This window comes from Schistocerca americana, chromosome 1, assembly GCF_021461395.2.
Source record: "Schistocerca americana isolate TAMUIC-IGC-003095 chromosome 1, iqSchAmer2.1, whole genome shotgun sequence".
Classification (NCBI taxonomy): Eukaryota; Metazoa; Arthropoda; class Insecta; order Orthoptera; family Acrididae; genus Schistocerca; species Schistocerca americana.
The window spans coordinates 549,573,639-549,586,538 of NC_060119.1; the positions used below are offsets into that span (position 1 = coordinate 549,573,639).

General features: G+C 36.8%; 1 protein-coding gene across 4 annotated transcripts in view; it reads left to right on the plus strand.

Moving 5' to 3' along the window:
- The window catches only part of LOC124624733 (glutaminase kidney isoform, mitochondrial), a 127,224-nt gene that overhangs the window by 16,917 nt on the left and 97,407 nt on the right, over nucleotides 1-12,900 (plus strand). For all 4 annotated transcript variants that reach the window (XM_047149125.1, XM_047149126.1, XM_047149127.1 and 1 more), the window contains exon 2: nucleotides 6,146-6,234. In XM_047149125.1, coding sequence (XP_047005081.1) covers nucleotides 6,146-6,234 — 89 coding nt within the window. The remainder of the gene's footprint in view (nucleotides 1-6,145; nucleotides 6,235-12,900) is intronic.

Below are 12,900 nucleotides of genomic sequence, written 5' to 3' on the forward strand. Positions count from 1 at the left end.
TTGTTGTTTAATCAGCTCCTGAATTAGCCTAGCTAAAGCTGCAGTGTTGTCCAGCTTCACCCGTCAGAGGCACAGGCTAGCTTCTTCCACTTCATCAGCTTCCTGAAGCAGTGCTCTTGCGCTCTGAATACATCATCTTACTTCATGGTGTGTGCTCACCACAACGACAGAAACTGTCTGCCTATGTCATTTTGCTGCATTGGCACTAGACAGTTCAATGCGTCTGACTAGGATATGGTGCAACAATATGTACCAAAGCTCGAAGCCACCATTTTCATTACTTGATACATCAATGACATTAATAAATATATGAACTTTACCTAAGTCACATGCTTGCTTGTGGTTTTTTTACGACCTCTTCTCATTATAGTGGGACAGTGATATTGTTGCCTTGTTACTGTCTGATCAAGTTCCACACATGTTGTTTCACTGAAGTTCTCGTTCAAGGCATTTTCCAGTCATGTGAAAGAGTATATAGTTAAGAAAGTAAAGATTGGTGTCATAACTTGCTATCTATAAACGTTAAAAATTACACATGTGTACTAGAAAATTGGATGCATTGTCTGTTATCACTTAGCAAAAACAGCAGATTGAAGAAATTAATCATTTAAAGTATATTTGGGGTGGCCTGTCTTAGCTGGCTCACTCTATATACTCCATAAGCATTCAACACACATTTCCTTAGTTTGAGATTTGGGTGTGTTATGATCATGTTAACAGATGTTTGCAGTGAACAACATAAAACAAATTCTTCAATTACAACAATTTCAAATAGCTGAAAAATTAACAGAACAAATGGCAATAGGTATGATGATACTGATGAGAATCTTGAAACTGAGTGGCAGCAGTCTCTGAGTTAGAAACATTAGAAACTATTGTGTTCACTTGCTGCCTGTAATCTCCCTTCCCCAATATTTTTTGCTCATCATTCATTTCAACTGTTTAGTTTATGATGATTGGACATGGGTAAGGGATGGTTAACAGGAACACATTTCACACAGAGTCTGACTGTATTCCCTAAACAGAAACATATCTTTTTCATTTATGAATATTAAAGTTCCTAAAATTTAGGTGCAAAAATGTTACTTTAAAAGGGTAACAGTACATAACATTTCACTTCTTTTATTGTTGGCAAGTAACACACTTCCTAACAATGCCTAAGCCCAACCATCCTCATATTAACTGTTATATTTATTCCATATTCATAAGTTTTCCATTACAGTACTGCTTTTCCAAATTAATCCTTCATGCTATGACAGCCAACCATAGACTTTATAACTGTTAAAAAAATAATTTAAAAAAATAATTTAAAAAAAACATGTTTTGCCAACAGATTCTAATAACTAAGAATAATGATACTGATTTATCCACTGATTTCATTGGTAATGACATGCATTCTCTGTGAATAAAATGAATAATCCCTCACTGTTGCTCTACCATTTGATGCACAACTTCCAAGCTCATATTTTATCACATCAGCAAACTGTTCAAACATTTTTTGGTGCAACTAAACTGCACATGGTCATTGGTTGTATGTAATAGCAAAACAATGCCCCTGCTGGAAAAAAGGCATGCTCAGCTGTGAAAGTTCCGTAGAACAGGTGATGCTACTATCAATATAATGAAATAATTATGCATTGAGCATGAAATATGAAAGGAATACATTCCACTGCCAGTACGAGTAAATTACTGATTGCATTGTTACATGCTGTTTTCAGTTGGGAAAAAAAAAAAAAAAAAAAAAAAATCTATGCTGGTGAAGAATTAACTGCACAGTACACCGAGGTGACAAAAGTCATGGGATACCTCCTAATATCATGTTGGACATCATTTTGCCCAACATAATGCAGCAACTCGATGTGACATGGACTCTACAAGTTGTTGGAAGTCCCCAGCAGAAATACTGGCCCAAGCTGCTCTTATAGCCATCCATAATTGCGAAATTGTTGTCGGTGCAGGATTGTGTGTATGAACAGACCTCTCAATTATGTCCCATAAATGTTCAATGGGATTCATGTTGAGTGGTTTGGGTGGCCAAATTGTACGGAACATTCTTCAAACCAGTCGCAAACAATTGTGCCCCAGTGACATGGCACATTGTCATCTATAAAAATTCCATTGTTCTTTGGGAACATGTAGTCCATGAATGGCTGCAAATGGTCTACAAGTAGCTGAACATAATCATTACCAGTCAATAATCAATTCAGTTAGACCAGAGGATTCTGTCCATTCCATGTAAAACTGGCCACGCCATTATGGAACCACCATCAGCTTGCACAGTGCCTTGTTGAAAACCTGGGTCCATGGCTTTGTGGGGTCTGGACCACACTCAAACTCTACCATCAGCTCTTAACAACTGAAATAGGGACTCATCTGACCAGACCATGGTTTTACAATCATCTGTGGTTCATCCGATATGATCATGAGCTCAGAAGAGGCACTGCAGGCAATGTTGTACTGTTAGCAAAAGCACTTGGGTTGGTTGTCTGCTGCCATTGCCCATTTACCCCAAATTTTGCCACACTGACCTAACAGATATGTTCATTGTATGTCCCACAATGATTTCGGCAATTATTTCATGCAGTCTTGCTAGTCTTTCAGCACTGACAACTCTATACAAATGCCGCAGCTTTCAGTCATTAAGTAAAGGCCGTTGGTCACTGTGTTGTCTGTGGTGAGAGGTAAGGCCAGAAATTTGGTATTCTTGGCACACTCTTGACACTGTGGATCTCAGAATATTGAATTTACTGACAATTTCTGAAATGGAATGTCCCATACATCTAGTGTCAATTACCATCCTGTGTTCAGAGTCTCTTACTGTACATTTTGCAACCATGATCATGTCAGAAACCTTTTCACATGAATCATCTAAATACAAGTGAGAGCTTGCCAGTGCAATTCCCTTTTTTACCTTGTTTGCGTGATACCACTACCATTTATAGAAGTGTATGTTGCTACCGCATGACATTTGTCACCGCAGTGTTTGATATAATCTTTTGAAAAAATGCTTTTAAACAATACCTCGGAAAGAGAATTTAATGAGTAATGTAAAAATAGGGTACAATAAGGGGTTTGAACAATTGAGCATATCAAAATTATGTGCTGCCTTTCATACACTGGCACATATTTAGCTCAATGTGGTGTGTTATGTTGAATGAGATACTGAGGAAGTCAGCAAACCATCTTCGGCATTTTCTTTCTTGCACAGAAAGGTTACAAAAGTGAATAGGGTCACCTCAGACAAACTGGAATTTCCATTTTGTGGTAGTTTCCTTGTAGAAGCAGACATTACGCTAAAGATGGTGGCAGTATTCCACGGGGTAAACTGGCAGCCAGAGTGGTTAATTGTATCTGTAAACACATAATTAGTTATGAGGTTGCCAATGACTCTACAGTTCAAGATAATGTACATGTACCACCTTACTCTGAGCCCAGCCTCTTTTTTTCACATCTGTGTCTCACCGTCAATAGATCAACTGTGGCAAACACCATTGCTTTTATGGAGGAAGAAAATTTTAAGTACTGAAGATTGGCACACTGTAATATTCATGGATGACATGTGTTGGTGAATAAAATGATATAGAGAAACTGAAGAATCCAGTAGATGGATAAAATACAGTTTTAAACATGATGATTTTAGGAACTAAAACAGTGATGGCTGTTTTAAGTAAACTATTTTGTTAAAAAAACAGCTCAAACAATAATTGCTTGTAATCACCTATTGGCTTCATTAAAACCATCATGACATTGCTTTGCACTGAAAAAAGGAAAGTGTTGGCAGATGAACAAAACCAAATTTAAAATTACTTTTTCAAAACATTGACTTTAAAAGAAATATGAAAATGCATGATGTATAAAAGAGCATTACATTGTTAACTGTCTGCCACCATTGCTGAGTGATCAGTTTGTCTGATTGCCAATTGGAGGACCTGGTTTCAATTCCCTTTACTGCCAGCAATTTTTTCTTGGTTGAGGGCTTAGAATAGGGTGCACTCAATCTCCTCTGCATGTAATCAATGAATTAGTTTTAGACTGTGGTCCAGCAAAGTTGCACCTGCATCTAAAGATAATTCTAGAGGTGTCTATCACTTGCTAAGGTGACATGAGACAACTGCTGATACAGTAGAAGCCACAGTTACTAATAGCTATTGTGGCTGGGAAGACGTGCCCACTTTGGATAACTGGATGGTAATTGAATACTGTAGTTTAAAGGTGCAGTCATTAAGAATTAATATATGCAGTTTAATATATAATTTGCTGTTTGGTTTTGCTCATTTGGCCCATATTTTTGTTGTAATAAAATCCTCCAAGGACACGTCTCAGCAGATGAACAGGAACTGAAATTTGGTATGTTCTAACAACAGTCCAGGATAATGAATTAATGAACACATTGTAACAAAATATTAGTTTAGGTGCATTGCAATGAAACACTATATAACATATGCCAGAACTGCATATACAGCTTTATGCTGGCTACAGGAGGCTGAAGAGAAAAGCTGACATGCAACAGTTAAGAAGAGGTTCCTTGATGAACATTGAGACTACTGATTATGTTTACTAAGGACAGTATCAATCATAACTGAAAAATGTAAAACGTTCTGATGATTCAGTGCTTTCTCCAGTAAATAAAGATTCAGTATGAGAATACTGGTCATAAGGAGTCTGTTTTGGCCTGAAATATAATGAAGAATAGTTGTGCAATGACAGTGTGGGGCTGATTGTAATTCCTTGAAGTTGTAATGCTTCACAGGATGAACTGTTGCCTTGGTACTGCATAATATGCTCATATAATGAGTAATGCTACTATCCCATCTGTGTGGCAACTGCACATTGTTGTGGCCTCTCTCTGGGCTCAATGGCTTAGTGTGTATAAGTGCTGATATGGATGCAGTTATATTGTGTATGCCACGTGGTTTCATAAGAGATGAAATGAGGAGGTTATCTGCAGAACTGGTGAAGAACAGGCTATGTGGAAAACACTAACTAAAAGAAGGGACAGTGTGACAGGTTATGTATGAAGATATCAGGAAATAACTCCAATGATTTTAGAGGAAGCTATAGAGGGCAAAAATTATAGTGGAAGGGTGAGATTGGAATAGATAATTGAGGACATTAGGTGTGACCTGAAGAGACTGGCTCAGGAGAGGGAATCATGGCAAGCATCATCAAAACATTCAGAGAACTGATAAGGGAGGAGGGGAGAGCTATTATATCTGTGGACACTATATTGATACTTCTAACACCCTGGGATCCTTTGACATAATTTTTCAATCAATTTTAATCCCTCCACCCCCCCCCCCCCCCAACACCACTTAGAACTAGTTGAAAGTCTACCTGTTTTCTGTAGTTGCATCAGTGAAATTGCATGACTCAGTGTGCAATGTATCAGCTACCAAAGCAACTTCTCCACTGCTGCAATGAATGACAGTGGCAGTGTTAACATGATCAGTGTTATTTTGTCACAAAGAAGCAATGTTCCAGAACATAATTGTTTTAATTAATTTTATAAATATCTCTATTTTGCCTGTTTTCTTCACTGTTAACAAAAAATTCCTGAGGAAACATAATTGCATGAGATGTCCATATATAGCATAAATTTAGTGGGACTAATGATAAAGAAGTGCAAAAAATAAAATAGTAAGTGAAAAAGTATTACACAAGATACTGTACCTGAAGTCCTGGCTATTAGGAACATCTTCTTCTACAACTAAATAGGAAAAGAGTGGAAAATAGTATGGAAAGAGGTAAAAATTTCAAGTTGCTCATTATAAGACATTAAATGGGAAATATACAGTATTTATTTCCGTTTTGTTTATTTATTACTCAGTCAGTCTTCGACTGTTCTTGACTTGTTGGCCTGTTTCCTGTTCCAGAATGTTAGTTTGGGTTTTTATGATTCTCTTTTGTCTTTGCTGTAACAGTCATTGCACTTTATTTGTGAGGCACATACTGAGAGAAGCATTTGAGCATAGGTGCTGTTTGTTATCGATATACATAGTTTATTATTAGATCATCTGAAATTTTAACATGATTTTGTAAATGCATCCAGCTTTTCTATAATTTAATTTGCTGTCTTGTTTTTAAATCTTGTTTCCAAATTATACACAGAAATCTTCTATTTTATTGTCTGTGTAAATTGTTTCAGAAATTACAAAGACATCACATCGCAAAAGTTTTTACCCCAGTTGAAGAATTCCAAAAGTATAACCCAGAGACAGGGCAACTTCAATCCAGGTAACTATTGTATATAGCTCAACACCTTTGAAGTTTTTGAGGAAATTATTATTGTGTAGTAGTGTTGTAGAAGTATTCCTTTATATTTAGTTTTATGCTGCACGAGAAAGAGCTAGTATTGGTATTGATAACATTTCAAATGATGAGAGAGAAATGTCTCATCCATAGCAACTGACAAATTACAGCTGTTCTGATTCTGTATACATGATTGACTGCGTAACAATCAACTAAAATTCCTCAGGGAAGAGCCTTCTACTGAAAATTGAAGGTGCCTGTGATACTAAAAAATTAAGAAAGTGTGTGGAAACCATTACTGAGAATGATGTGTAAAAGTTTTTTGCATTTTAGTATTTTGCTAGAGTGACCTCACCACATCATTACAGAGATTAGCAAATCTAATTGAAGAAAGCATCTTCAAGACTGAAGAGTTTGCAATCTACCTGCTCTAATGAAAACAATTCACAGATAAAGTTATAGATTAATCACATATCAGCGAGTATGGTGGTGATGTGGAGAGAGGCCCCATTCTTCCATTATTCTGGAGAAGCACAGTAGTGTTACTCCTGGCATGGCTTTATGGTGTGGAGAGGTATGACTTCTAGTGGCAGCTGGTAGTGATTGAGGGAACTGTGACAACACAACAGTAGGACACAGACCTCCTGCATCCTTGTGTGTTTCCTCTCAGCTGACAGTATCGTGGTGCAGATTGCAAGAGGATGATGCTCATCCACATGTGACACATGTCTCTGTGAACTGCCTGTGTGATTTTGAGCAATGTCCATGCCCAGAAAGATCCACAGATCTGTCCCTGATAGAACCTGAGTTGGACCAGCTCCGATGTCAACTCTATCACAGTACCAGTATCCAGGATATGAAGGACCAGTTACAGTAGTTGTGCACCAACTTACCTCAGGAGAGGATACAACACAGGGTGACAATTCTGCTGGAAAGCCTGAAATTTTTAGGGAATTACATTTTACCTGGAAAAAACAGGAAATTTCAGCTAATTTCTGGATTTTCATAAAATCTCAGGGAATACTGTATATTTAACCTGGCACTGAAATTTAATTTTATTGAGTTTTATAAATCACAAATTTTATAAGACTTAATATTTCAAAGTGTGTTAATTGTATGATAATATTACCACACAATTATCGATGTTTAAAAACTGTGGTTAAACAACCTTTTATGGGTAGTATATCTCATCTGAGAGGAAAGAAACATCATTATTGTTTTTGTATCCCTTCCTGCCCCCCAGCTCACCATTAATTTATCAGGAGCTTCTTGACATCATCTTCCTCCTCACACCTGGAATTCTCAGGGATTCTGTAACAGCTTTATGACACCCACTGTAACCAAATCAGTCCATGCATCCTGGCCAGATACAATGAAACATCATACTGAAAAGAGGGCTCACTCTGTCAAGTTCTCTGAAAATTTGACGTAATTTTGTAATAAGTGACATAATATCACATACCCTCTCAACCCATAAAGTTTCATTTTGTTTCCTCCTTCCCTTCTGGTGCTTCACTTTTTTATGTAGGGCAATGTACATCTGAGGGAGAGCTAGAGGAAACTGTACATACATCTGTGTGTCAACAACTGTGAATACACCTTAGTTGCCAGATCCAACCAAAATGCCTTGTGGCTTCAAAATTGATAGCTGTGAATTGGTGAACAATAAATACAGCTGAATGAATGAAGAAATAGAAAGAATCAGAAAATAACATCCAGTACTAGCATGATCACTGCACTCTGCATCAAAGAAATTTCTCATTTCAGACTGTGCACAACTACAGTCAAATTCACAACTTCCTTCTCAGATTGTACTACGAGGCTAGTGTGAAAAGTTCTCAGGGTGGAATGGAAAAAAGACTTACCTCAGTGAAACTTTTTTATTTTTCAGTGTAGTCTCCTGGTGCACTAATGCACTTCATCCAGTGATATTCCAATGCCTTGATCCCATCTTCAAAATTAGATTTCCCCAGGCCTGCAAAATACCTGTCAACTTCAGCTGTCAATTCTTCATTTAAAATGAATCTTCATCCATGAAGAAGAACTTTGAGTTTGAGGAAGAGATGCAAGTCTGATGCAGCCAATCCAGGCAAATTAAGTAGTTGTGGCAACAATTTGTATCTTAGTTCATGTATTTTTTCATGGCAGTTACACTTCTGTGTAGCCATGACTTTCTTCCTTGCTAAATCTGCCCTTTTTTCATGTGTCTGTTTCTGTAGTTGGTTCAGGAGGCTAGAATAGTATTGTGCCACAACAGTTTGACTAGTGAGAAGATAATTTATCAGCAGAACCAATTTTCCATTCCAGAAAACTGACACCATCCAAGATGACTGACTGGCACAGAAAACATTGTTCGTTGCTCTGACAATGAGTCGAACACTGGACAGACATTTCCATTTTGATGCATTTCTGATCCTGCGTTAAGAATTGTGGCACCCATCCAGAAGATCATTCTATAATCTCTGACTCCACTGTTAAAATGTGATATGGGCATTCAGACGGCATCCATCAGCTTCAGGAATTTCTTGTAATTTCAGTTGGCAATTCTTCATGACCATTTTAACCACTTTTGCAATAATTTCTGGGTAGTGTCACGTCTTAGGCGACCACTATGCAGATCACCATCTAACTTGTACTGAGTAAATTTAAACTCATTTGTTCACTTTGCAACAGTTGAATTTGAAGGAAAAGCAGAGTCCCTTGCTTTCATACTACTATTTATGAAGTACATAATCACTGCTCAAATCTCAGTTTCTTTCATCATCACAAATCACTACACAGGAACAACAGAGAGATGTCTGCACCACAGGTCTTTCCTCAGAGCACTGACACATCAGATGCTTACTCAAGAAGAATGAACTTTTATTATATGGGAACCTCATTTCAATAGTGCTAATAGCTGATGGTGATTCTGCATACTTTTAAAAGTGCCCTTGTATTTTGGTAAATGTTTCACAGATACAAGCATTTATCTCCTCTTCCAGAGTTTCCAACTGACACTTTTTTATGTTGCTTTACCACTACTTTTTAATTACTGTTGCACCTGTTTCCTGCATTCTGTTCAGATGTATTCAGTAATCCTCCCAAGTCAGCAAAGTGTTCACAAGATCACTTTAATTTCTTTATTGTTTTGACAGTATTCTCTTCCTAGCTGGGTGGGCATATTTTTAATTTCAATCTACTTCAGTCCAAGTTGGCATGTCTTTTCTTGTTTGCAATCATATTCTTAATTTTTGCCTTTGATCACTACTCATTTTCTTTTCATCCTTTTTATACATGTTTACTGAATTAGATGTGATTTTTGCTGTGATAAAAGGAAAAGTTATATTGAATTGTAATTGTTCCTCATTTTTATTTTTCCAGTATCTTTAATGAATTCAGGTAATTATCCTACCTTTCATCTTTGAGCTTATTTGATAATATGAGGTACATTATAAGATATGTTGTCATTATTGCTTATGTCTGAATTGAATACACAACAGTTTTTGCTCATATCACCACTTAAATTTGAAATGGAACCGAAGCAGTGTCCACTTCAGTGCTTTAATTTGCTGTGAGGATGGTAAATGAGGTGCAGCAGATTGTGTAAGTGATCTTAATCTACAATGAGAAATAGAAACAGCCACCCAGTAGAAACATGTGTTAAGGAAATGGGAAACAGAATGGGGAAGAAGGAAGTTGAGGACAAAGATAAATTTAAAAAAAGATAGATAGATAGATAGATAGATAGATAGATACATACATACAAGGACAAAGAAAGATGTATGAATGAAAGAATACACAGCCATAAATAAATGTATATGGATATGGAAAATAAGAAAAGGCGGAACTCAGTGGCAGTGAAAGAAGGAGGATATATGAATATTTAAAATTATGAGTTAAATACTGAAGACAGAATTGATAAATGGGACCAGGAAAAAACATGAGCCTTAATGAGCATCAGAAGACAATTTTGTGGGAGAAAGCATATGATGATTTTTCAAACACTGATGCTGAACTGTGGCATAGCATGTCATATGACATGATATTTTCTGTATTTTGTCTGTTATGCTGAATGCAGAACTGGCAGACTGAAACTTGTAGCTGTGCCATTAATTGTATCTGGGCAGTAAGAGCATTGCCTGGAAATACATGAATTTGGGTTTGAGTCCTGCAACAGTTTTTTTTAATTTCCCAAAACATTTCAGTTTGTCAAACACTCCACTTCAGAGCATAAAATTCATTCTAGGAACAACTCTTAGGCTGTGACTAAGTCATCTTCTGCCATACCTTTTGTGTCAAGGATTAATTCAGCAGGATGTGGAATGTAGGAGCAAACTACCAGCAGACTGGAACTTTGAGCCAGGCTTATACCATTGTATAGCGGAGTCAGTTAACTGCTTCTATTCCATTGATGAATTTCTCCTTAAAAATGGTAGCCAGAACAAAGTGTAGTTGCATAAGAAGGACTAAAAAGAATGCTAACACTAATCATGTATATATATCCTACAAATTGACTCATTCCACATCATTTTGATAAAAGAACCATTCAGATGATCTATGTAACATGTACCTGATAACTAGCAGACTAGGCTATTCATTTATGTGACAGCATGTTTGAACATTTGTAGTGGGAAACTGCCAGAGATACCTGTAACATCAGCATGCAAATTTATATTACAGAAAATGCGACAAATCAAATTAACTTTTGTGACTCTTCTTTTATACACTCTTGATTCAAAATTGTATGGTATTACTAATGAAAGTAGCCTGATTCTAGAAGACTTCAGAATTATTTCAGTTTTCAGTAAGAAATGCCAGCCCTTCTCCCTGCTTCATTCTGTGGGGAGAAGGGTAGGAGGGAAGTGGGAGGTGGGGGAGAAGAGAGAGAGAGAGAGAGAGAGAGAGAGAGAGAGAGAGAGAGAGAGAGAGAGAGTAGGGGGAGGAAAGGAGGAATGTTCGGGGAATTGAAGCTGTAGAAATAGATTTGAAGCTATGAAGATGGAATACCTGTAACATAAGATTCTGTACAGAATTTGCAACTGAGTTAGCCACTCCCTTAGCCAGTACTGATTCCTAAAACAAAAGACTGTTCTCTGTGTTTGGAAGAAATATAGGCCACACTGGTCTACAAGCAGGGGAGCAAAAGGTGATCTACAAAATTACCATCGCAATGTCCTTGACATCCATTTGTTGTGGAATCATAGAAGATATTCTGAGATGAAACATAATGAGATTTCTAAAACAGAGCAACCTCCTCCATGGCAACCAACATGGCTTCCAAAAAAAATTGCTTGTGTGAAACCCAACTCACACTTTTCTCACATACTGTATCCATGGATCAAGGCAGTCACATAGATGCAGTATTTATTGACTTCCAAAAACCATTGCTTATTTAAAAAAGTACAATCATGTGGTGTACCAAAAGAAATTTGTATCTGGAATGGGCTCTGAGAGAAGCAATGAAGATTATGATGCCAATACTACTTGGCAAATTTTTGCAACAGTGATTTATTTTTAAAATTATACTGGGTTTCAGTGTTATATCTGGTATCATGACTGAACTTTTTTGACTTGTTTTCATAGAGATTCAATTTTTTACTAATAAAATTCATGGGAGAGACTACGTATTGGGGAGCAAGTGTAAGTATTTCAACTGCCTCGACAGTCTGTAGCAAAGCATTGCTTACTCTACATGTGATTATTATTATGGTTTTCTTGAACAATGAGTAAGCAGTTTTCCCAGAAAAGATTCCATATGACATTATAGAGTGAAAACATTGTATTTTTCCTTTTGTGCCACAAGCAAAACAGAATGCTATGAAATAAATGACAGAAATATGCACTTCATCATCCAAGAGATGACACCGTGTTTCATTATCCTCACAAATACATTTCATTATTTTCTCCCACTATAGCTACAGCACAATAATGCTTGCACCTTCTTGGACAATATGTGAGTTTCTGTTTCTCTTTACAAGTCAGAACAGTATTCTGCAGGCTAGGAGCTGCCTGATACCAAAAGAAATGTTTTTGTGTGCTTGACTCATTATATGAGCTTGTGCCAACAATGTCCTTCAGCTGACGTGTGGTGCCATCCTGTACTGAACCTCTCTCACTGAACCAACAAAAACATGTTTATTCTATGTGTTCTTAAGTGTTCATGGCCAAAGGTAATCCATATTATACTTAACAGGAAATCCATCATTATTTTAAGAGGTAGCAAGAGCTGAAATGATGTAGGCCTGTATCACAACTACAATATTTGAAAAAATAAATAGAACTAAAATTTTGTCAACAGATACCCTAACAGTGCTTTCTTGTGCACAGTCAAACAAATAAGGACTGTCATGAACAGTCATTAAACCATGTAACACACATGTGTGTGAATAACTAACTGAATTATTATCTTTAACTCTTGAAACAAATATGTAAATCTTTCAGTCATAGAAAATATTTGAGTATATTACTTTTTGTATAAGTAGTATGTGAACAATATAAATTAATGTATCATATTTTGTAATATAGAATCTCCTGTACCACATACAAGTTGGAGAACATTCCATAAGTTCAAATAAGATATAAGGGGCACAAGCTGTGTGGAGTCAGATGCTCTAAAAACGTGGACAAACATGTTTGTGTACTGGCATTTTAGCAGGAGCAAAACAGATA